General features: G+C 37.8%; 1 protein-coding gene across 1 annotated transcript in view; it reads right to left on the bottom strand.

Annotated features, from left to right (window-relative positions):
• Window positions 1-26,934, bottom strand: part of LMBRD1 (LMBR1 domain containing 1) — an 82,359-nt gene that overhangs the window by 8,745 nt on the left and 46,680 nt on the right. The window contains exons 9-14 of the mRNA XM_065681453.1: window positions 24,407-24,559; window positions 15,487-15,551; window positions 14,615-14,717; window positions 13,344-13,448; window positions 11,886-12,035; window positions 4,035-4,110 (exon numbers count right to left, since the gene is read on the bottom strand). Of these exons, the coding sequence (XP_065537525.1) occupies window positions 4,035-4,110; window positions 11,886-12,035; window positions 13,344-13,448; window positions 14,615-14,717; window positions 15,487-15,551; window positions 24,407-24,559 (652 nt within the window). The remainder of the gene's footprint in view (window positions 1-4,034; window positions 4,111-11,885; window positions 12,036-13,343; window positions 13,449-14,614; window positions 14,718-15,486; window positions 15,552-24,406; window positions 24,560-26,934) is intronic.

Here is a 26,934-nt window from a genome sequence, read left to right as displayed (position 1 = left end):
GGATGGGGAGAAGAATTGAAAGAACGTAACTCCCACGGGTCGAGATAAGAACAGTCCAGTAACTAAGGTATAACACAAAACACTACTGCTTCCACCGATAATAAGGGAAATAACAAGGCAAGAGAATACAGCTGCTCACTACCTGCCGACAGATCCAGCCCAACCTGAGCAGCGATCTGGGCCTTCCAGGTAACTGTCCCCAGTTTATATACTGGGCATGACATGCTGTGGTACGGAATACTTCCTTGGCTACTTTGTGTCAGGTGTCCTGTCCCTGCTTCCTCCCAGCTTCCCATGCCCCTCCTCACTGGCAGAGCATGAGACTGAGAAAACTCTTGATCAGAGTAAACATTACTGATCAGCAACTAAAAACATCGGTGTTATCAGCTCTGTTCCCAGGCTGAAAGTCAAAACCACAGCACTGCACCAGCTACTAAGAAGCAGAAAAAAAATGACTGCTACTGCTGAATCCAGGACATCTGCTTTATTACTTCTTGGTTTCTGCTGTGTCTGTTTCTTGTACTTATGCTATTATGGCCTCCAGCATTCAGTATAAAGATGATTTGCCTCCTGCATGCCAGAAGTAAATAGGGACAAGCTATGGTGGTGCACAGACCTTACCCTGTGCTCTAATCCTCTGGGCTACTCTAGGAATTCCTCTCAGGAATTCCCATCAGGCCTTGGCCTTTGTGTAACAAGTTGGGTGGTGAAGTGTCCCTTGACAGTACCAGAAACTTAGCTGGCTAAGGAGGGAGGCACTGATCATACGAGGGATTCCTGTTCCCTGGCTAGGCTAAGGTGGGAAGCAAGAACAGAGATAAATCGGTTATCCCCTGACAGTCTCAGAACATTCCTTCTCTTGATTGTAGACAAAGTGGAATCATACCATTGTTACTGGAGTTCTAAAAAGTTCCTAGTAATTGCCAGTTTGGCTTGTGGCCAGGATGAAAATTCACTAATGACTAAAGCCAATCATCTTGCAAACCTATAAACAGTGGTTTTAAGTGAGGCCCTTTGAGATCTCCTGTACTGCAATGGGCTGTGAACAGCATCTCCCTCTGAGGGGCACACCCCTCAGAGATCACACACTTGAGTTTGTGATGACTGGAGAATCACTGCTGAAAGCTGACAGTGAGGCCTGAGCCAAAGAATCCCCCACTCATTTCAGCTTGACTGTACCTGGATTTTCCTTTTATACATTTTATTAGACATAAAATGCTGACCAAGTCCAAGACTAAGACTGAACCCAGCCACAACACAAATAGGTTCCTTTGGGAGTTCAGAGAGCAAAGGGCTCTATTCTAAAGCTTGTGACTCAACAGGACAGTCTTCCTCATGTCTCTATCAATTTTTAGCTCAATTTCACCTCAACTTTCTTTTGTATGCTTCATCCATGTAATAAGTAAGAGTGAACCTTACCATCAAATTCTGTTAAGTTGCACTTTTATAAATTCATATTAAACCTGCTCCTGCTATCTTTGACGGCCACTCTTCAAGCAACCTTAAACTATCCATTTCATGACACAAGCTTTGTTGCATGAAAGCATACAATATAATGCTAAAACCCTACAAATCTGCAGTTAGATATATAACGAGTGTGGGTTTGTGGGTTTTTTTTTTTCTAATATTGTATTTTAACTGCCTTATTTTTCTCCAGAAGGTAAGACTGTCCTTTTCATCAAGCCAAATACCAGCTTGAAACATACAGAAAACACAGCCCATTAAAGCCTGAAGTTCTAATATTGAAGTTTGAAATTATTAGTTGCTACAAGATCAGGTCTCTTCTACTATCTCAGACAAAAGAATGTAGTTACAGTAAGTAGAGATCACACGTATAACATCTGAGTATTCAATATATCTGAGTAGGTATCTATAAGCTCATCCAGCAGCAGAGCCATTAAAAGGTCAGTTTGCTTTATGTTTAAGGAAAAACATCTGTTAGAATTCAGTTTAAATAAAACAAAGTAAAGCACTGAGAACACAAATCATTATTTGCATTTAGTTCCAGTTCATTGGTTTACATAAGATAAAACCCTAGTGTCAGTGAAGTCAATAAAATCTGCAAGTGCTTGGTCAACCTTTATCTCAACTTGAAGTTAGTTGCATCTATTTTCACTCTGTGTCTCCCATCCTTAAAAAAAAAAAAAAAAAAGGCAATTGCATTTAGAAATCTAGTTCCTACCTTAAAAATCAGCTTCACTTGTCAACATATTCTATATGATCACAGAGCATAGAAGGAGGTTCTACAACAGTTACTCTAATCAATTTTCATTATCAGATATTAAAAGTGGCAGGTATTCCAAGGCAATTATTACATTTCTACTTTCTACAAAAATTGTGTTTTCACTAATGCTTTAAGAAAAGAAACTTTTATTTACAAGAACACTTTAATGGCCTGACTGTATCTGAATTAACATAACTCCACTATAGCCTGCTGATCACATTAATGTTACCACTTGAGAAATATCCATCTATATTCTATTTACACTAGGCTAGTATAGGGACAGCATATCAATACCTTCTCCACCTCTTTCCTATTAAGAATTGAGAACCTTTCTCAAAGAAACCCCACACATCAACATGTTAATGATGACAAACCAAATCCATAATTTATATAGGTACCAGTATTCAAAATACTCAAAAATGTCATCAGGCATAGGTGAAGTTTGCAAAATTAATTTCAGCCCAAGCCCAGTTCCTACTATGAAGCAACAAAGTCTGAGGAAATTAAACATTTGAATTTCTCCCTGAAAAGTCAAATCTAAACAGTTTACCAATGCCAGCGAGTATACTGTCCCAGCAGATACTAGCCAAGCCAAGAAGCTATTTACAAGAAACAAAGACCTGTTCAACCTGCTTAGTGATCTCATTTTCAAAGATGACAGATTTTTCTCTTCTAAACTCTGATGCTAAGGAGTTTCTATTTTTTCATCAGAAAAACATTTATGACAATCAATTGTATTTGTCAAAATATCAAAACACTCAAAACCCCATTAAGTCTAAATATAGCCATAAAAAATAAATGTGGGTGAATGACTTATTTGAAGCATGGCAGAGACAGGAGAAAAGTCCATCTCCCTTGGGAAAATGTATGAACACCTACAAAATATATTTGAAGATGAGTTTAAGTACAAGGGAACCACCTTGCAAAAGAGACTACAACCTGATAGACTGGGGAAAAAAAAAAACACAACCCAACACAACAAACATAATGGTCAGCTTATCTCCACTAGCAGAAAAATTACTAGAAATTAAATATTATCTTTCCGAGTAACACAAGTGGGAAAAAAACCTGAGGAGCTAATATGACCTTTTAGAAGCAAAGTCAGAATTCAATAGTTACAGAATACTGATAATCAACAGCTGTCCTGTATTCTCATCTTATCTTTCCCATCAATTAACAAACACTTAAGACTTTTTGGAAGTATATAAAGGCATACATAATTTAACTCCTCTTTCCAGCTCTTTCAGAGGAGCTGAAAGTTTTTTCAGAATGAGAACAATTGAGAGCTTTAGCCTGAAAAAACAGTCCATTCTGAAGGCCATAAATCTTTTGCTAAGATCAATTTTTTAAACAAGACACCAAAGCAATCAATACAATTGATTGTGTCCTTAAACAGCAGTACCAGTATTGCAATGTACTTGCAAAAGTTGCAACGTAATTGCAAAACTGCAAAAGTACTAATGGCAACTGTGAAAAAAGTGTTTCTATGCAGAGGGAAAGGAAGGACAAAGGTAACATGTAAAAAACAAAATCAACCTTTATGTTTCACTGGCTAGGGTAATTTTTAAGGTCCTCTACATACATGTAAAAGCAAATAGAAGATTTTAAAATTCAGCAAAATGCGTTGTTACACATGGTTTCTACTAAAAAAAGCATTTCTTCAAATGAATTAACTTGTAAGCAAGCTGTTTTCTGGATGTAGCTATAGATCAAAACTTCATATGAGACTAAAGCAACCACACACAAAGATTGAGCCACTTATTACAGCTGATCATGCACATATCACACAGGAAACAAAAATTTATCTTACCTTCAGGTGCATCTGCATCACAGTCTTTAGATACATATGTCACATTGCTTGGCTGGCCACCAATAGTCTTATTACTCTGTGTTACAAATAAGGAAAATTAGTACACTAGCCTACCAGCAATGTTCTTCATATACAGTGACAGTCCCTGAAACAAACACCTCCTGATACATTATTAATTTTATGAAAAATGCTTTGACAAATCTCTTACAGTATTCACAAGCATTAAGACTATTTTTGAACTGCATATGCAAAGTAAGCTGTAAGTGGTACAACACGAACATTTTTAAGTATGCTTTCATTTAGGAAAAATAATAGCTTGAATTCTTTTTGAAGACTCATGAAAAATAAAAGCTTTATCTCAAACCTTTTTTACTGTGCATAAAATGAATCTGGAATTCAACTTTGGTGCTGAAGACACCACGGAAGTGTTAAGGTTGCATAATGATACACAATACAGCTATCTTCAGGTCTAAAAGCCAGACGATTGTATCTGATATTCTTAGACAGCCAGAGTGGAGGAAGACAAATTATGCTCAAGTGAACTACTGAAAACCCAAATACTCCTGTTTAAATGACTCATACTTTTGAAAAGATTACACTTTCAGAGACTACTCAAACTTTTTATGCACATTTACTTCTGAATAATCAGCAAATAATTTTAGTAGAGTTCAATGCAAATCCTTTGTACTGCATCAATTTCTTCATACAGTAATTCAGTTCAAATATCTACAAATATTCAGTTCGGTTCATATCTACTGTATTTACTTTCAACCGCATGATTTCCTAAAGAGGAAGCCCTCTAAAGAAATCAGTAAGGGTCAGCACTTTCTTCTTCAGGCTGAAGTAACAATGCTCCTTAAAACCTACCAGAAATCAGCACAAGTTGATACATAAAACCATTTGACAACTTGAGAAAGTTTCAGTATTAAGGAAATTCAGCTTTCAATCTAAGCATTCACAAGAAACAACCATATGTCTAACCTAAAAAGCAGCAGTCTGTATGAGCACTTAAGTTTCAATTAATGCAAACACATGGAAGCACAGACACCACCACTGCCTTAGAAAAAATTGGTCCAAAAGGAATACAATTAGGTACAGAAATCAGGAACTAAAGTGGAACCAATAGTACAAGAATAATTAGTGGACAGAAAAATAGGATAAGAACAGAATACATGAAATTTCAATTATCCTGCGCACATTCAGCAGTGGCCCATCTCCAGGATGCATTCCAGCTGGCTGTCACCACAGCAGCTTATACTGCTCAGTCATAAAGAGCGCTGCTTTCAGAAGAAAAGCATTACACACTGTAAAGGGGGGCATACAAAAAGCACAGATCCATCTTCCTATTTCAAAATTTCATCTTTATTCAATTTGCTTTTTATATAGTAAGAATTGAAAATGCAACACGCAACAATAGCTAGACCTGTGGGTTTCCTTTGGGAACACCTACGCTTTTTTGCAGGTCTAGCGTCAGTCTTGCTCTCCATGAACACTCCTGTAATTTAAGGCTGCTGACATACCTGGATTCAACTCTAAATGCTTTTCACAAGCTGAAGGCACTGGGGCGTACCTTCAAGTCATAAAACCAGCCTTTTTTTCCCTAGCAATCCTTTTTTTTTCTCCTGTACAAGAAAAAAGCCTTGTAAGCAGCCAGTGAAGTATTTCTACCTTTTCACAAAGCAGACATGAAAACCCCCCAAACCAACCATGTATTCCAAACCAGAAATATAAAGTAAAGCATTTCATGGTATTAACCCTTCCAAATAGGAAATTAAGGGCCACATTTGCCATGCTAAGAGGAATGGTAATCTGTAATAACTCAGTTAAACACCATTTTCATGTGGCCGGAATTTCTAACATTCGAATTTAAGATTCTTTAATATAGAGATGGTAATACACAAAGCAAACTACAGAATTATTACAGCTAACACACAGAAAAGAAGCTGGAAGTTACTTCTTACATTCAAGCATTAATTAAAACCTAACCATGTTTATGATAAGACTCAACAAGAGCTCAGTATCACTTCATCCAGTGAAAGAAATTAAAAAATCTAGCCATAAAAAAAATAAAAAATTATACCTTTGCCAGCACAGAATTGTTTTCTACATGCTAGAACTCCTCCAAACAGGCCTGAACAGGCCAAAATCTACTCTGAGTTCAGGGTTGCAATCCTACTGTTTGCCCTGTTCTTTCAGGATTCTGAATTTTCACCACTTCATGCTCACTGCAGCAAAGATTGCCCTCAATCACTTCTTGTTTTAAACACCAGGTCCAAGACAACACCTCCCTATTTCAGCTCAGTTGCCTACATCAGGAAGTTGTCATCAGTGCACTCCAGATGTCTCCTGGATTGCCTGTACTCAACTGTGTTGGTTTTTGTAGCAGCTACCTGGATGGCTCAAGCCTCCTATGAGGAGCAGGAATTGTGAACATGAAGTTACTTGCTACTTCCTCAGCAGACAGCATCACCCACAATAATCTGCCCGCTAATCCTAACCCATAAGCACTTAGCTGGTGTATCCACCCAAAAGCAAAACTCCATGCATTCTGACTGCTCTCTCACATGAAGGTCTACTCTCCCTCTTGGCCATCCCAGCCTGATGCTCTTAGAGCCCACTTCTAGCCATGGCAGCACTCTGACAGTGCAAACTATTTCACTGCATTTCTGATCTGCAGACCTGCAACTGCATGCAGACTTCTAACTCCTGCTTTTTCCCTGCTGTGTATATTAGTATCCAGATACTTTAAGAGCACTCAAGTTGTGCCCATTTCCCAGGAAAGGTATGAGAACTTTGCCTTCAATGCTGTCATCTCAGCACTTTAATATTAGCATATGTACATTTGAGGTAGAGTCCTTTTTGCCCCACAGGGTGCAGAGAACATTACTGGACATGGAAAAGATGTGTAAGTGACAGCAGAGATATGTCTACAGAACAATTCTTCAAAATAATTTACTTAACATTATACAGTAGACCAACTCAGTCTCAGACATTTTTTGTGAGAGTATTGTCAGAATAAAACACTCCAGTGCTCCAGATATTACATCCAGTACGAAGCTGGTGCCTCAGGGGCAAGCAGAAGACAAAACCAAGTACTCAGTGTGTGTGCTTCAAGAGTCAACACATTTTGGACACTTCAGAAAATAGCAGTCTATCATGTAACAAGTATAAAGGGTCAGGTTACAGCATATCCGATTTGTTCCTGTTTATGTTCAGGATCTGTTAGATCTGTATACATACTTGGCCATCTAAGCAGTACTACTGAATTCCTGATTCTAACAATGAAGACACTCAGTGTCCTGTAATTTAGCTCCACTCCTACAGATTTGCGAAGGCTGAGGAACAAAAGTGACTACTGCTGTTCTGGCCCTCAGCTAGAGAAGAAGGTCAATGTCACCTATAGCCAATTCTCGCCTATTTCCTGTCCGTGCCAGTCAAGTCTTACAGGTCCACTAGGTAGAAACATCAGCAAGCTGTGCTCTTTCTTTGGGACAAATAGAAAACAAAACTTGGCCTTGATCAACAGAAATAGCAATTACACCTCAAGTACAGGCAAAGTTTTGTTTTTGCTACAAAAGTGCGAAGGTCTGGATGTGGACAGAAATCTTCACCTTTGTGAAAGTCTATAAACAGACTCATAGCTGTTCAGCAGATGTTACAAAGTTTGTCTTAAGAGATGAAGCCAAGTGCTCCTCAGTGTCTGAAGAGCCATGCAAGTTAACCAAAGCCCTCTACAGGGCCTCAGTAAGGGTACTGTATCCAAAACAAACTTCCGAAAAATTTCTAAAGACATCGCAGCTGAAGACACTTGATTAACTGAGGACACATGCTTTGAACACCGTAATGGCCAAAGGCTTAAATAAAGCAAGACCAGGTCTATCTAACATTAATGGCCTCCCAAGAACTCCATTTTTCTGCACATGCTCAGCTGCCAGGAGTCTACAGCACTTCAAAGTTAAAATGTCTTGTCTAGAGTAACAGCCTCTAAAGGAAACAGTTCAAGATTCAAACAGAATTCTATCTTGTCTAAAGCAGAATGCCTCAAGGGCAAGCAGAAGACAAAATCAAGTACAGTAACTCAGTGTGTGTGCTTCAAGAGTCAACACATTTTGAACACTTCAGAAAATAGCAATCTATTATGTAACAAGTATAAAGGGTCAGGTTACAGCGTATCTAATTTGTTCCTGTGTATATTCAGAATCTGTCAGACCTGTACGCATACCTGGCCATCTAAGCAGTACTTCTGGATTCCTGATTATAACAATGAAGACACTCTGCATCCTGCCATTTCTCTAATGTCTAAAATTTGTCTAAAATTTGTCTAAAATGTCTAAGGCATCACTATAGATTTTGGTTACAAATTAGTTTGATAGGTTACGAGACTGGGAATTACTGTAAAGAAAAGGAAGAAGTGCTGCTTTCACACACTATCTGTGAGCCACCAGATTATGACACGCATTTATCAGCCAACTCATCCACTGTGTCAACTTGGAATGGTGTTTATTTCTTGTTTGGTTACCAATAGTGTTACTTTAACTGATGAAATTGACTGTGGTGTGTGTCAGCAACTAACATGTCAACTGTTCAAGCAAACTGGTGCATTATCAGGAAGCTTGCTACATGCACAAGTGTATTTCATTTGCCCAGTTCCTGTGTATGTTCTGGACCCCTCCTCAGTTCCATAATAAAAGATTCATAACTCTTAAGAATCTCTTCATCCCTAACATCCACAGAAAAATCCATCCCTCCTCTTCATTCATAGCCACCACCTCTCCTCATTTCAAAATATATGAATTTAACATCCAGTTATCAGGGTATATATATCGGTTTTCAGCACAGAAAACTTGTCTGGTACATTCTGAAAGATTCTTAGAGAGGATGTTGTCTGAAAACTTTGTATTTACTTGGTATGCCAGAGAAGTCCAGACGTGATTTACCAGCATACTCTTCAAGCCTCATAGAATCATAGACTAGTTAGGGTTGGAAAGGACCTTAAGACCATCTAGTTCCAACCCTCTGCCATGGGCAGGGACACCTCACACTAAATCGTGTTACCCAAGGCTCTGTCCAACCTGGCCTTGAACACCACCAGGGATGAAGCATTCACAATTTCCCTGCGCAACCCATTCCAGTGCCTCACCACCCTAACAGGAAAGAATTTCCTCCTTATATCCAGTCTAAACTTCCCCTGTTTAAGCTTTAACCCATTACCCCTTGTTCTATCACTACAGTCCCTAGTGAAGAGTCCCTCCCCAGCATCCCTATAGGCCCCCTTCAGACACTGGAAGGCTGCTATGAGGTCTCCACGCAGCCTTCTCTTCTCCAGCCTGAACAGCCCCAACTTTCTCAGCCTGTCTTCATATGGGAGGAGCTCCAGTCCCCTGATCGTCCTCGTGGCCCTCCTCTGGACTTGCTCCAACAGTTCCATGTCCTTTTTATGTTGAGGACACCAGAACTGTAAACAACAGTCCAGGTGAGGTCTCGCAAGAGCAGAGTAGAGGGGCAGGATCACCTCCTTCCACCTGCTGGTCATGCTCCTCTTGATGCAGCGCAGGATACAGTTGGCTTTCTGGGCTGTGAGAGCACACTGCCAGCTCATGTTCATTTTGTCATCAACAATCTCATGTTACATTAATAAAACCAGTTTCTACCCAAGTTATTTGATGCACTTTAAACATAGCCCTTGGAAATGGGACAAAAGAAGCTAAACACACAGGCTGGCTATCTTAACCTTCACATTTTTTAAGCCTTTAAACGAAATGTTGTAGCTCTGCTCAATTATTCCAGTTCCTTCTTGCAGCACTGACCAGGATTGCATTTCAATAGCTGTTTGAATGCCCTAAGAGCCTCCTTACTGCTGTGTTCCTTTGACCCTTATTCTCTTGACCCTTTTGATTACAAACTGTCTATGTTCAGATATTATTTGTTGTAACAAACATCTGCATGTTAGCTGTTTAAGTCCCAATCCTTCTGCACTTACTGAAACATTGTCATTTTATTAATTAAAAAAAAAAACCAAACTGCTAGCTACAGTCTTTATTATTTGTATTATTTGTATTATTTGCATTTCCCTTCAATATTCCATTTTATATCCAAGTTTTATCATCATGAAGGATTCTTTTCTCAGGTCTTAAAGGCTCAGAGGCTAGCTTGGTAAGAACTTTAATGAAACTGTCCTTCCCACCGTTTCACCTACAATGGTTCTGCACTGTAGTGAGATATGCAACCACCCTACAATATAAAAAAACCCACAATAGACAAATTTCATTTTACAGGGACTTGAGTTCATAGCTTTATCTAAATCAGTAATGATGTTCTAGACTACATACACAGTAAGTAATCATGACAGGAGTTCTATGCAGTCTCACCACAAGAGCAAGCTACTTTCCTAAACTGTTTTTCAGCTCAGTTTCTTGCTACAGTTTCTTACTACACAGATTCTGACAAATTGAGCATGTTTATTTTGCATTAGTTGCATAAAAAACAAATAAAAATGCATTAAACTTCCTAAACACCAAATATTCAAGTCCCCTGCAGTGATCCTATTACTGTGCTTGGATTGGTATCAGGATGACCAACCTTCCATTAACCAGACACAATTTAGATGTAAAGACAGCAGAAAAGTAGCATTTATCGAATGCTTCACTTCCCGCAGTGGCAATTCTTCACATCCACTCAACAAATTTAAGTTGATCAGGTTCCTTCAATTTCTCCTTGCAATCCTAATGCTCTAAGCATTCTGCTTCTACTCTGTTTAAACTGAAAGACTTGACAGGGATAAGTTACACACTTTACTAAAAATTTTCAGCTGAAGAAGGTTGGTGGGTAATTTTATTTTACTTTTTTTTTTAAAGCAGTGTGCTCTCCTTCCAAATGCACAGCTTTCTGGAAAACTAACAGAAGTATTCCAAATGTTCAAAGCAGCACCCAGTTACTTTGGTCTCATCCAAATCCCTTCTCCCAGCCACCTTGGCTCAACTGTTTTTCTTTGTGAAACTTTAATCCCAAACAGCACACCAACAAATCTGAACCCCATTGTGTTTGAATATGAACAATCAGTTCATGACCCAGTTAGCAGCCTGTATTTGCAAGATCAGATATAACAAAGCCTACCCCTGTAGGATATCAGATCTTGGTAAACAACTGTGCACAGAACCTCCCAAGATGCTTATGAGTTGTAACTTTGAACTTCCCCATAAAAATGCAGTCCTCCACTCAAACTAAGATGACATATAAAGAATGAAAGCCTTCAGGTACAGAAGAAAAAGGACCAGAAAAAAAAACAAAACCTTCAAGTACACAAAAGTCAAATAATAAAAGTGTTTACTATTTAATTCCATAGAATATTTTATAGAACAAGAACTGCAATGTGTTTCAACAAGTTGGGCAGTCCAAAGCATCTGAAATATGATAATCTGCATCTGCTTAGCTTCATTCGGATTATTATCCCCTGCTGTAGCAAGTTATCTTTGCCACTTCTCAGAAAAATATACATAAAAACTATCTACTGCAGACAGCCATTGCAACTGTCACGGACAGCAAGCTAACTACCAGTACAAAACCTACTGGAAGCTAGCAACTATCTTATCAAAAGAAGCAAAGTAATACTCAGTTTTATGCTGTCTGAAAATGAACTAGAAATTAAGTTGTGTAACATATAGTACAACCAGTTTCTTGTCTTAGTATTATCAAGAGACCTCCTAGTAGTTAAAAAACCTGTCTACAAATGAGTCTTCAAAACTGAGAATGGGTCTGGCTTTAAAAGCTCCTGTAAACAGAACATTTGACACAATGTAATTTTTAGGTTTGGTTTTGTTGTGCTTTTTTTTGAAAAAATGTATTACATCTCACCTGTACCAGGTATTTTTGGCTTCCATACATTACGTATTGAGGGGCAAGACTGTAGATCATGTAACTTGTATGAAGGACTATCAACAGAAGTATCATACAGAGAAACAAAAGTGCTTGAGGTCGAGTTTTTCCTCTTCTGATTTTATAAAGCTGAAACCAGAAAACAAATATTAACATAATGAAAAAAATTTCATCCCCCCCTGCCCCCCCAAGACATTTAAACACCTGTTTAATTCCAGTAACAGCTCTAATTCTACAGTGAAGTGGGAGGCTGCTAAAGTTACCCTCTGGCAACTTAATTCCAGTAAGTCAAAGCAGGTTTCCAGGTACATTTACCTACATTTCAAAGCACAGCTTTTTAACCACATTGTTTGTAATAATGACCCAGAACATTGATACACCAGCAGTTAGTAGCAAGATTTAAATAGTGTTGCCTATCCCTGATGAACTGTGCCTTGCTTTGTCAAAGAATATTGTGTCCTTTGGTCATGGTGTCTATCAATACACCTCTAATGAGATCTAGACATGGAGGAGTTCTGAGAGGTTCCCAGGGCCTGAGAAAACTTGCACACCATATGCTGCTATGTTTTCCACTTAACACTGCAGGGAACAACATAACTCCTTGTTGTTACCCTGTAGATACCACTATTCTGTAATCCCTAAGCCCCAACCTGAGTATCATATTAGGGTAAAGGGGCTGGCAGCTGAAAGGTAAATGATGGGAGACCAAAACAAACAGCCCATGTCAACTCCTTGCAAGGAGTCAGGGTCACTGTTCACAATTTATGGTGTCAGCACACGAAAGGGTGACAGTATTAAATTGAAAGTAGGCACAGAAGCAAGTAAATATTTAACCCAGCATCACAGATATGAATGGCATACTGTTGGATATTAAGCTGCTTTTTCAAATAGTTATATATTACTTGCAGCATCAAGTAATTCTAGTATCACAGAATCATAGAATGGTTAGTGTTGGAAAGAACCTTAATATCATCCAGGACCAACCTCCCTGCCATGCTATATCATCACTGTACTGTTATATATCTAATCAAGCTAAACCTCCCTGCCACCAGAAAAGCAATACAAACACTATTGACTGTATGCATATCTCAGATTTTGACCATAAAATTCACTAACACTTTAAGCTATAAGATTCTGATATACCGCAACTTAGAAAAGTCAGAAGCCAAAATGCCACTGATTAAATGCTTGAGTGAACTGACTGTATGGCTTGTCAAACTAAGACAGTAGTTTTTATCTGTAACAGAGCACCTTCCAAAAGCTGTGAAAATTGTACAACAGGCTTCTAGCACTTATTAGGTACACAGACAAATATTGGATGTTGCAAATAGCATTATGAAGCAGCACATAAATAATGACTCTTAAATATATTTGATATTACATATTTGTTAAATATCTTACTGAATATTATACACTAAACTCTTAAGTCATATTTACCCTTATCCAGAAGAACCATATACCCATATTTCGAATCCCTGCCATTGAAGTGAAGATAAAGTACATAACAATAGTTGTAATAAGAATATAATCCAATGGGAAAACCTAAAACAAGAACAAGCAATTAAAAACAAAAAAACAAGTTCTTCCCCCCCTTAAAGCTAAATAAGTAGTTTCTACTTGTAGCATCTGAACTAGTAGAAGACCTTTCACAAGTTTCACAGAGCTGGCTCCAAATAGAGCTAATATAGCTTATACAATAAGTTTGGGAAAACAACTGAGCATTTTTCTTAATTTAAAACTTGACTTATTTTCATAGTGTTAAGTATTTATTGTCCTAAAAATAGAAAACTCTATTCTTGAGAGTACATTTAAGTAAGTCCACAGTGGCAAGTCATGTTAGGACTCTACAGGCATTCTCTCTTTAAATGTTTCTGAACATATTTGCATACAAAACTTAATTTTAGATTTACATTAATAACAGCTCTAAAGAATACCACTGCTGAACATTACTTTTCTGAATAAACTGGAAGCTTAGGGGTTCAAATGTTTTGGAAACCATGGGGAAGGAATGCATTGTGCCAACCCATTATAACAAGAATATGGAAAGAATTCAACTAGGGGAGAGTAGAGCACTAGTTTACATTATGGCTTTTATTTTTTCTTGGCTTACCCACAACTGATTGCCAAATTCCTACATGGCCTTGTTGCCTTCCAACCCTACTGAAGTTAACAGATGGTTGTTCTTATGTAGGGTTTTCTTGTGGGGTTTCGTGGTGGGTTTTGTTGTTTGGGTTTTTTTTTTTTTTTCAAAAAATAAAGTATTACTGTAACATACACAAACAGAGTGTAATATGTATTTCAAAGCACAATAAATGCACTAAAAAGTGAAAAAGTGCATTTACTTCAACTTAAAGGGGCTAAACTACCAAGTACACCAACAACTAGAATGTGATGTAGGGTATGGGAGAAAGTTGCTTTTATTCTGTACATAACTACAAGTGATGTCATTCTTCATTTCCTCTGTGTTGTCATCGGACAAATTAGTTTCAAGCAGCACCTTCCTCCAGCAAATCAAGATTTTCATATCAGTATCTAATAACTGAAATATTGTTAACAATGAAGTTGCCTTGATTTTAAAGAACACATACCTAGACATTCTTTTTATTTTAATGAATTACCTGGGGAACAGTATAGTTTGCCTTTGACAGCTTACCAGAAAACAGAGATAATTATCCACACATATGTATATCACCAGTTTCTTTACTTACTGTCTGAAGAACAGGTAGCAACATATTCAACGGATTGGTCAGATTAGTTCCTAAAATTATAAATCCTGAGTCGAAGCCAGCCGAATGCAGAGCTTTGTCCAAGCTGCGGTAATTAAGAAAAACTCTGTAAGTACTATGGTTCTCCCAGAGGTTCGTCTTCAGTTTGATTTTAAGGGTAGTTCAAAATGAAACTGAACTAAGCTTGGAGACTGACAGCTTTTTCATAAAAACATAGACACATGCTTTGTTTTACCACACTCATTGCACTTGTCCTGTGAAAGGGTATATCGATTTCTGCACCTCCTTGGCATTTTAGCTTTTCCCTAGTTTGGGTCACAGGGCTTATCTGCCCTGTCAGCAAAATTAAAAAAGCCAGCATTTGAGACCTATGGTTAGCGACTATCTTCATTGAAATTCATCAGATTTGCAGCTAGCTATATTGACTTCAACACCATGCAACAATTACAATGTAATGCCAATCATAATGGGTTATACATGTAATTTAATGCAAGAATTTAAGCACCTATTACCCAGCTCAAGAAGTACCTACATGCATCAAGATTCATTCAAGCAAGCAGAGTACTTTTGTAGTCTGAATTAAACTTCCTTAAAATCTATGCTTAATTTTTCTGCTGGATCAGAACCACTTTTAGCAGCGGACAGTCAAGCTGAACCATGTCCTTTTTAGAATCTGTTTTAGTACATTTTGCTCAGTGTAATATACACTATTAGAATGAGAAATGCAGCTCTAGCTAAAAAAAAAAAAAAATAGCAAAGTGGGCTGACTTCTGAAGCAAACCACCCCCAATTTTAATGTCAGAACAGAAACCATGTAGTTTAAGTGATTAAGAAAAAACACTGAAATTACTTACTTTGACAAGAACAGAGAGACAGTGAAGAGTAGCGCCACAATGATGAAGAAAACTCCCCACACAATCTGAAAGTAAAGATTTATTACAATTTAACTGAAAGTGCTTGCAGTTGATACAAGTAAAGATGTATCTAAGCTTCAATAAAGGACTAATGATCTCGGACCACCTCAGAGATTATGCACATTTGAAACAGTAATTTTTTGCTAAATACTTAAGAGAGGTGCTAACAAAATGTTTACTTTGTTAACCAGAGCTTATTCAAACATTTGAAGATTTGATCATCTGAGATGAGAACCACCTCTTCACCAGGTGGACACACTAAGCTCAGAAATAAGCATTAAAGTACATCATGTGCAATAGTGCAATACAGAATCTAGCTGTAGATGAAAAGTGGTATTAAGAATGCAGATGAGACATTAAGTTAATACAGCATTCAGCAGAACGCACAATCTGTACTTGCCATATCATATGGAAAACCTTAACTATATACATGTATTTGGGTTTAATTAAGGGAAATCAGAGTGTGAATTGCCACTACACCTGTGTGCTCACCTTCCAACACAAGGCAAACTATGCACAGCTTAACTTCACCTTTTCCAAGCAAGAGCTCCATTCTGTAACCCTACTCAGACACACTCAGTGACCAGATCACTAGAAATGAGTAAAATTCAAGTAACTAAGCCCAAATACTAGGTCTACCTTTCTTTCTTCTGCCTGCAAGTCTTAGTTAGTCAGCAGTATTGAGTATTTCAAAGAGATTTTCAAGGTTCAAGTTACAGAAATAATCAACTTCACAAAGTATTTTGACTCAAAGGTTTAAGTTACCTAAAAACTTAACCCGGATTTCCTTCTAATCCAAGTATTTTTCCTACTGCCTGAGTATTTATAAGTTATTTTTTCTTCTAGTCCATTCCCAAGTCTTTACTTCACAGTGAAGTGCTACTGTTATTCTAAACCACTATGTATCCACAAGTGATTAAAATAAGATGAGGTTACCACACCTGAACTGCCAAAGGCCTTTCTTCTAGTTAAAGTTCTAGAACAGCTTCCTATCCTTTCAGTTGCATTAGGAGAATCATTTGCCCCACAATCTTCCTTTAGAGTGCACATCATATCCAGTAATTTGAAATAGAAACAAGTAGGACAGCTGTGGTTATTTAGCCAGAAAGTTAAAAGCACAGATAAGTAAAGATAAAAATTTTTAAGGATCACTGTAATTATATCAGATACTGCTACAATTTTTAAAATCAGCAATAGCAGGCTGTTTTTGCAAGCTTCTGCACACTATTACAGAACTGCCTGATGTACAAAGTAAGAACAGAATTTCTCTGCTAAGCCAAGTGGCATACAAAACCCTAAACTAAATTTACCAGGAGTAAACTAAGATTTGGTAAACCAACCACATCAGTTAGGATGGGTTCCACATCAGTTAAGACTGATTTTTCTTAAGGGCATCCTCGTTTCAGTCGGTGTTAAAACACAATAAAAGGGATGGATTAAAATAAGCAAACAGCTGAAAAAGCTAGATAATTTAGTCCCTGAATATAATAATAGTATAAGAAGTTGATTTTAAATAGGAATAATTCAAGCAAATTAGCAGTAAGCTTAGGGAACTGAAAGTAGTATTCCAATATGTCTCCACTGTTTTCACCATTTCCTTCTCATTTTCAATCTTTAGAAGAAGAAGCTACCTTCTTTCAAAGGTGGCTTTCATTTCTTTCAGTTTTTACAAATGGTCTGAATCAAGTAGATTTGGAGAAATAAGGTTACTCTTTAAGATCTTCGTTAAAAACAGGGAAGTATTTTTATTATGTCCAAATAGAGCACTCAAACCAGACTTCATTCTCCAAGCTGTCCTCTACAAGAGCAGCTCCTGTGTTTTTTCCAGGGCTACAAGCTAGTTCAGGAACTCATTCTTCAACTCTTTGGCAGGTGTTCCCCTTCATTTTTTTGGTGGGGAGTGTTGGGCAACAGTACACCAAGGTGAGCCCAGGCAGCAAACTCATTCAGTTACACCTCCGACAGGTTCACTGTACTTTCCTAGAAACCCTTGTCACAGAATATGCTCAGATAAGCATGCTGAATTTCCCAAGACAGTAACACTTTCTGATTGCTAGACCTGAAACAATCTAGATAGACTTATTTCCAAATTCTATACGCAGGAACACAATGCATGGTCTTCCACATCAATGGGGAGCTCCGTGGTTTAAATTATTTTATTAACTTGGAAACGTGGCATATAGCCGTCTTGAAAAGGTTAAAAATTGTTACAACTGCTTATTAAAGATATTCAATGTTACAATGCTATTATTGTTCATTACATTCTGAAGATAAGCTACCTGCAAACTCAGAGTATTAGAACATCATTTATAAAACTGCTCAGATACTGTAAGCCTTATTTAGGTACTGATATAGATATTAATATCAAGGTAAGTATTAACTCACACAATCCTACATATTTAAGCGTACTATGATTTTACCTCTCCATGGCAAAATCCCACTAAGGTATTATCTGTACAGGAAAAAGATGTTCAAAAAGAATTAAGACAGAGTCTGAAGTTCACATTACTTCATTACCTTTTGCCAACTACAGCAGTAGAGAGAGATCCTTATCTCCTCTGGAATATGCCTGTCTTCCAAAGTGACACATAACACTCTCAGAAGTAGTTAAATAGTCGAAAAAGACCCATTTTCCCATTTTAACATAAACTCCAGTCCCATTAACTATGAGACTGAAAAGTCTAATATTAAAGGCCTTCATTCTACCTTAGTTCATCCTGTATTTTCAAAAAGCTACTCAGACTACTGAACCGTGATTTGTAATTAATATCGACCTACATTTACACAATTTCGAAGCATCAGTTGACTTCTTTCACAGAAGGGTTCCTTGTCTTCCTGCCTAGATTTTCCTCATACCTCAACTGACTGAAAACCAATCAGCTCCTCATTCCTAGTCTATTAACCAGCACTTGGCCTACAATTAAGAGAATACCAACAGTCAGACTAGTAGTTGAGCTTGCAGCTTAGACAGTGCAACTGGGCCTTATCAAGTGGTATCAACCTGACTAAAATTAAAAGCATACCTCCAGTTGGGTATCATTTTGTATCTAGGTAAACAAAAGAATAAGTAATTAAATTTCCTTCCCCTGCCCCATAAAGTTTAAGATCGGTTAGAAAAACAATGCAGTAGGAGCTGTGGCACTCGCTGTTGCATTTTACTTGCCACTTATAGCAAAGGACAAATCTGTCATTGATAGTCTTATTATTACTACTGTATGCTCTTTACCAGCTTTGAACCAACTAGAATTATCTTCAAAGATTCTATATACACTTATCCATGAGAATTTACAAAATCATTTGTGTCACAGCATAAATGAGAAGGAATGCAAGCCCCTGAGGAGAACATGTTCAACTTCAGAGCAAAGGACAGCGCTTAATCAAAACCTTGTGTTCTCACAGCAGAACTGTTTATCAACTGATGCTAAAAAGCTTTTATACTAGAAGAGGTGAAAAGAAAAAGACTGCGTCTCAGCCAAACAACACCCAGGAATTTAGTAAGGCCATTGTGGGGAAAAAAAACCCAACCAACCAACCAAAGCAAGCAACCCTTGATCTATATTAAGTCTAACTTTCAATGAAAGACAACCTTATTTTCTACTCCCTAGTCCTTCTGAAAGCAGGATCTCAATGCAGCCATATCTCATGCTTTGTAAACTCCTCCACTACAATCAGCTTGAACTGATCCATTGCCAGGCCACTTCCTCTTATGCCTCAGCTACAACACACCTGTACTCAATCACTTGCCACAGAACAGCTTTCAGAGGTGCTGCCTTGCACTTAGGTCACTTTGATCACCTCTAAGTGTCTGCTTGGCTCTTCTAATCTACAATTTGTTTTACAAGCTAGTATGTATATGAGTATCTGCCAAAATCCACTGTACCATGCTTTTATGCAAAACTGCATATATTACAATAAGAAAATGAGTTGAAATAATACCTACTAATACAACTTATAACTGCTGCCTGAAATGAGTTCCTCAAGCATCTTAATAGAAAGCATCTACACAAGCAGGTAAGGAAGCAGCTAAAGTAGAGAACAGTAAGAATAAGTTTACTTAAAGTTTTGTTTCAGGTTTGAACATGTAGTGTTAAGAGACATGGCTAAGCAAAAACCAAGACAAAAATGTCAATAGAAGTATTTCTCAGGAGTGAAAATGAAAGCTTACTACTTCTAGGTCACAGAATTGCATTTTGTTTTTTAAGTCAAGCCAAATAATTTAGATGTAATAAATTGATTTCTGTATTTTTCCATTACTACCACACATGATCAAATCAGAAGCTGCTAAGTCTTTTCTTACATTATTCATTTTCTGCTTACATAATTTTCACTGGTACCTCCCTTCAACTTCCTAAATGTTCCCCTGATCCCTGCATCACCATTGCTTAAGTTACTCAGAGAGCTCTTTGTCTTCTATCCCTGCTCCCAGATCTCTGCCAGGCTAAGTTGTTTCATTGATGGACAATGCATGCTGCTGAAGTAATGCTGGAATTTATGACTTCATTTAGTCTGAGCAGAAATAACCACATGATCCACAAATTTATATGCTACTACTTTAAAATACCTCAAATTAACTTCTGGAAGTAGTTAATATTCCCCCCTCTTAGAGGCTCAAAGAATACTGCCCAACTGTTTCCTACAGTGGCACTCACATACCAACAAAAAAAAAAAAAAGAAAAAAAGAAATTGTGAATCTGATTAGGACAGCTATACCAAGACTGTGAACTAACACTGATGCCACACCCAAAATATAAAAAAACAGTCATCCTTTCAGGGCTGGTATCCATTACCAAAGTAAAGAAAACTGGTAGCACATTATTTAACAGTTATACTGGCCAAGAAGCAAAGTTAGATTCCTCATGGGAAACACCATTTGTATTGGGTTTCCGTGGCAAGGTTTTGGTAGCAGAGGTGCTGTAGGGGCTGAGAGGCCAGAGGCTGCCCTGTGCCAGACACAGCAATTTCCAGTTGGCTTCAGCTGACCCACTGCTGGCCAGAGATGAGCTCAGCCGCCAAGCTGGTTGCCCCATAGAAAAATATATGTAAGAAGCAGGAGAATACAGACTGTAGAGAGGAGCAAGAAGAGAGAAACAGCCCTGTAGATACCAATATCATAGAAGATGCTGCTGCTCCAGGCAGTTAAGACATCCCCCCCTAGCCTGGTAAAGAGGACCATGCTGGAGCAGATAATCACACTCAGCTTTAGAAGACCCCACACCAGAACAAATAGGTATTTTCTGAAGGAAGCTGTAGCTTAGAGATCCTACATGGTGAAGCAGGTTCTTTTGACAGGAACTACAGCCCACAGAGTAGACCAATGCTGGAATGGTGACAAAGTATGAGAAGGAAGCAACAGCAGAAGTGTTTACAAAATGATGGTAACTCTTCCACATCCCTGCTGTGCCACTCCAGAGTCAGGACTAAATGAGTAAAGTCGAACCTGAGAAACAGTGGGTGGAGGGAAGGAATGGGTTTTAAATGGTCTTTGGTTTTCACCACTCAAATCAACATTAACTGGCAATTTTCCTCAATTCCGTTTTGCCCATGACAGTAACTGGTGATTGCCATGTCTTTCTCAGTCAAGTATTTTTCCATATTATTTCTTCCTCCACCCTGCTGATGTGGAAGTGAGAGAGCACCTGGGTTGGCATCTGACAGCCACCCAAATGAATCCACCACACTGTTGCATGACCTTTATCGGAAGTTTCAGGTAACTTGTCAAACACGGGTTTAAAGCTATTGTTAGATGAAGCAGAACACTTGGTATTAAGTTATCATTATGCAAACTTAGGACACGAAATATCCACACCTCTTATTTTTCATGCTGCCAACCTCCCTGATGTTGAGGATACAGCTGTGAATGCAGCAATAAAGCCTGTCAGTTTAGCCACACCACCTCTCTGAGGCAACTAAACTGACTCCTGACAGCACCTACAGTCTGTACTAACACTTTGCCAGCATAGCTGTTATTCAAGCAATTGCCTACAGTTCCCCAAATTCAGTTCTCAGGGCTCAGGGGTGTGTAAATCAAAACCCCATTAAAACAAGCAAACAAACAAAAAACCAAAAACAAAACCAGGAATGCCCTAGCCCTCCATCCTTAAGATAACATGAATTTTACCTATGCTTCTCCAAGGGCCTTCAACAGCAGGCACAGAGACTGACCAATATACACAAAGTCCTTATTTTTCTTAAGATTAGATAGGGAGAACAGTTTCCCCTCTCCCTTGCTAGAGTTCAAGTGTACCACTGATTTATCAAGAGAATACTGTTCTCTGTGGTAGCCTGCATACATACTTGGACTGACATCCATGCCTTTGAGTCTCTACTTTAGCTAAGCCCCATGAGCATGCTCTGTTTATAGAGGCCTCAATCTTGAAGACTGAGTCTTTATCTTCTTACATTACTCACCTTGAGCATCTCTTCAGTTAGTTCACAACTGTTCTGAAGTACCCCTTGAGAAACTGATTCAGTAGTCCCAACTTACCACTGTTGACTAGGCTTCAATATTTCACAACCTGTACACTTGTTCATATATTGAATGAATATAATTATGTGCTCTGCAGCTGTTTAGTTTTCTTCCCTAAACAGCTTTTAATACCTATCCCTCGAGTGTACTACATTTCTCCTGCTGCTATCGAATGAAAGTGTGGGAAACTGTAACACAGAAGAGAGAAGCAGTAGATGTGATATCTACAGGAAAGGTTACATTTTGTAGATAGAAGTTAGACCAGTTTTATATGACCTGACAAACCCATGTTGACCATTACTCATTTCCTTGGTATCTTCTCCATGTGTTGTTTTTGACTAAATTGAAAAATAACCAGCTTCATCTGAGTTTTATTTAGCTTTGAGTAAAACACCTGTTCTCAAAATTTACTTTATGTCAAAAAAAGAAAAAAAATTTAGTCTTCAGAGAAAAAAGATTTGGCCCTGTTTAACACCAAATCACATGCTAATAGATACTCAGCAGTAACAAATTGATTAAAATAAGAATATAGGAGGACATTATGCAAATACGATTGTAGAAGTCTGAATGTAGACACTAAATTAACACTGCACCTTCAAAGATTAAGTGCTATTCCTAAACATGTTCTGCTGTCAATCCCAGTAAGAATCTGCAGCTCCCATAAATCTGACCTTCCCAAACACAAAGCAGAAACAGCATTCTCCTTATCTAGTCCTTGCCTCACAACAAATGGAATTTCTAAGTCTGAAAATGGCCATATTCTTGAAAAATATACAAGTTGCACTAAAGACGGAGCTTTTGTTTATTGCTTTACAACAATCCAAGAAATGTTCTGCACTTCTATATTGGCCAGAAGTATTACATAGGGATATTAAAAGATTGCCTTCTTTTCATGAAAGGCACAAACTGAACAACTGACAAGTTACATATGTGCAAAGCTAACTGAAATGCTATTAAACTAAAACAGTCCTGCAAGAGTTGAGATGCTATTAAGTGATGGACATTACCACCTTCACAGAACAGCTCCAGGAAAGTACAAGTAAACAAGCTTTGTAGAATGCTTCATAGTACAACCCTACTCTATGTGAAAAACCGTCCCTGAAAGGGTTCAAAAACCGTTCAGATGAGGGACTCAGTGACATAGTTTAGTGGTGGCCTTGGCAGTCCTGCGGTAATGGTTGGACTTGATGATCTTAAGGGTCTTTTCCAACCTAGCTGATTCTATGAAAAAATATATTATGCACTTAAGAATAAGACTAAAGAGGAGTTCAAGTCAACAATCCACAGTGACTGCTACAGTTATTAAGAATAATAAGTATTCAAACCACAAGAACAGAGATGCACTAAAATGTCATCCTGACCATTAATCTGTAACAGTAACTAATGATATTGTACACTATCTATGAGAATACAATGAATTATTAAAAGCCCTACATACGGTAGATATAACCAGTGAATTTCTCAAATCTAAGGTTAAAGTGAAAAGTTAAAGAAACTACATAAGCTATTAAAAAAATCAAAGAAGCCAAACTGCTGAAGTGAACACCCAGGGGTATTTGTCCTTTAAATGAAATAGCTAAATCTAGATTTCTAATGTATTGTATAAAGATAATTCCACTGAGAATTTCACACTGAAAGTTTTTTGTTTAATTGCAATTTCAGGCCCTTTCCATTGGTACTCAGCATTAACAATAGCTATGACATTCGAGGAAATTGCTTATAGCCCCCTGGCTTTTCAAAGGGCAGCCTACAGTTTAAAGTAATGCTAAAATTTCTTCCTACATCTAGCTGGCAAAAAATACAGTATATGGCAATATTGTTCCAGAGAAGTACTGGGTTTTAAAGCCAGCTATCTACTGAAATCAGAGTCCTACCACCAAAAGAGACCAATATCAAAGCTTTGTCCCAGTAACAGTCTCCTTTGCACTGCTAAGTATCAAGTTCTGGGCCGATAGTTTAGTACTGATCAATTAAGTACTCGGTAAGATGCTCATTCCAAATGCATATATTCTCAAAATACCTCTCACTTCTGTTGGCTACATGTAAATTAGATTAACCTAAGCTACCCAACTGCCAGAATTCTTCCTTCTTTTCTTCACATTTTCACATGCCTGAGAAAAAAAGATAACCAGATTTCCCATGGCAGTGGCACTACAGTAGTTCCCCTAGGACTTAATAATTTCCAATCTTAACCAGAGTTTACACAAAGTAAAAGGTTTTCCAAGAACTTGGAGCTTGCTATAGGACTGCCATTCTGTAGCATAACAGTAATTTCAATAATAAATAGCTGATATCCAGCATGGTAATTATTAAACTTGACCTATGATTTATATGGCAGGAAGAAAGCTGGAAGTTATTCCAATTTAAGCCTCAAAAAGAGACAAAAAGTTTTACCTTTAGAGGTCGGAAAGCTTCACAGAACTTCGTCCACCAGCTTTTCTCAATAGACTCCAGGTGCCTTTCTCTTCTTCGAAGTGTCCGTAGTCTCCCTTCTAGTTGTTGTAAAGCCCGTCTATCCCTTGATGACAGAGGACGACCATCTCTGCACTGGTTACCAAAAAAATAGTGCAAGACTTTGCAGTATACATTTCCCACTGTTTCTATGTATACCAAGAGGATGAAATGTAAGCCACAAGATGCAACAAGGGAATTCCAATTAGATGGTTGAAAACTTCCCACAGTGAGGATGTTAAAAAAAAATATAAACAGAGTGGGCAGTCTCCATGGCTAGAAACACTCAGAATGCCCAGATGTGACCTGAATAACTTGATCAAACCTGAAAGAAGTCCTTACTTTGTGTTATCAGGTTCAAAAACTCTACTTTCAGAGGCCCCTTCCAATCTAGTTCAATGATTAAGCTATTAAGCTTTACATTTGTATTTCTTTCCAACATTCCACTAGACAGTCAGCTATGTTTCTTGCACTTACAAAAAAAAAAAAAAGACAACTTGCTGTTCCAAAAATTAACCTTACAGAAATGTAGACAAGAGGCACCATTACCCCAAGAATTAGTTGAGTGTACTAGCTAATTGTCTGATGATTATGTTTAAGAATGCACTCCAATTCTGAGACTCTAAATACTGAGCAGGCACCACTGAACTCTGTTGTAACTACAGCAGAACATCCTTAAATCTCAGTTATACACTAATAAGCAGAAGCAACAAAAGAGGAATTAAGTAGCTGAACCACAATTGCTTCTAAACACTGATGCTGCCATATAACAAACTGATTCTTATATAAAGATTTTTACACCTTAAGTACATTTCCTTATATATATATATATATATAAAGTTTTGAAATTCACTATTCCATTTTTTCCCCTCTTATTTTATAAAGCCTTCCTGAAAATAGTGAAACTTCACAACTGGTAAAGTTAAAGCACATTTATTTTAGATAAATTTCTCAAAGTCTGCAACACTAAAACCACATTTCAAGGCACATGTAACATTTAATTTGGAGATCACAATGTACTTTTAACAGGAACATATTCTCCACACCCTGTATAGCATCACAATGAATTGAAAAAAGTCACTTTTTGTAAACAGTCCAACCTCCCCAGCTGCAAGGCAAGCTGCGCTTATTTAATATTAATAAAATAAAGCTACCAGGTCTCTTAGTAGCAGAAGACCATATTACATGCTGATTTTTTTCATTAGGTTAAGTAGCATACTTTCATACCTCTAGTTTTCACCGTACATTTCTCTCAGTAACATCATTTTCTTCATAACTTCATGCATATGCAACAACTAGGATTTCAATCACAGACTGCATCAGAATCCTGACTATAATCCATATGCCAAATAAAACTAGTTTATACTAATGGTCACATCAAAATGTAGACATAACTTAAAGACTTCCAGCTTTTGATCCTGTTAGTTAGATCAAACAAGATCTGTCGCTTGAAAACTCTCCTAAGCCAGCAGCCATCTGTAATAAGTAATGCTCCATATTTCAGTTGTTTCTCATTTTTTCTCATATTGATTTCAGCAATACTGATACCTTTTGTCATTGCAATAATCTGTATAAACTCCAAACTTCATAATTTTAACCACGAGAGATGACTTTTTAGGTTTCATTATGCATCAGGATTTCTAGAACACTGAAGGTGCCCACACTGTGTAGAGGTAGGTAAGTATCAGGGGAAAACTGTTGAAACAGCTACTGAAGTCTACTGTCACAGAGCACAGAACATCACAGATGGACTAACAGGATGAAAGCGATGCATTTCAATGGCCCTTTGCCCCACTCTGGACTTGAAAACACTGGTCAAACCATTTTCTGAAAAAGGGTTATGAAAGGGTGGGAGATAATCCCTAGCATCTTGTATGTAAAGAATAAATCTTATCCCCCTTGGGCTTGCACTCCTAAGTTGTTCTAAGTGCCATTCATTAGCCATAGCTTTTTAGTGAGCTGCACAGCCATCATGGGTTTACGAATGGTGTTAGCATCCTAGGGGTGTTTAGGATTCAGAACAGGCCTGAATATATATGCTTTTCATAAAGAAATCATAACAGCAAGATACACTAACTAGGGAGCAAGAATATATAGGCCTGTTATTTATTCACAAAGATGATTAATAGTTTGATGAATCTAACTCATGGCAGCTCCATCTAGCAAGTATCCAGTGTTAACAGCTTCACTGAGTACCAATAAACAGGATGTCCTACTGGTAGCAGAGTAAGTGAGGGTAGTATTACTCCGTAAAGTATCTCTTCCATACACCCAAGCCCGACTGCGGAAGGTTGAGTTCAGGTCATCAGCACCATTAATAAACTAAACAAAAATAACTACTGCTGCAGGACTGAAAGAAAACCTAATTGCTACTACAGTAGTGACTACATTGTTTTCCAAGTAACTCAGATACCTGCAAGCTAGTCACTTCTGACTTGCGATTCTTTCTGGAGCAAAAACCTCTACAGCAT

The sequence above is a fragment of the Lathamus discolor genome, chromosome 5 (genome assembly GCF_037157495.1).
Source record: "Lathamus discolor isolate bLatDis1 chromosome 5, bLatDis1.hap1, whole genome shotgun sequence".
Classification (NCBI taxonomy): Eukaryota; Metazoa; Chordata; class Aves; order Psittaciformes; family Psittacidae; genus Lathamus; species Lathamus discolor.
The sequence above is the reverse complement of the archived record's forward strand: the minus strand, read 5'-3'. Positions and strand labels throughout refer to the sequence as shown.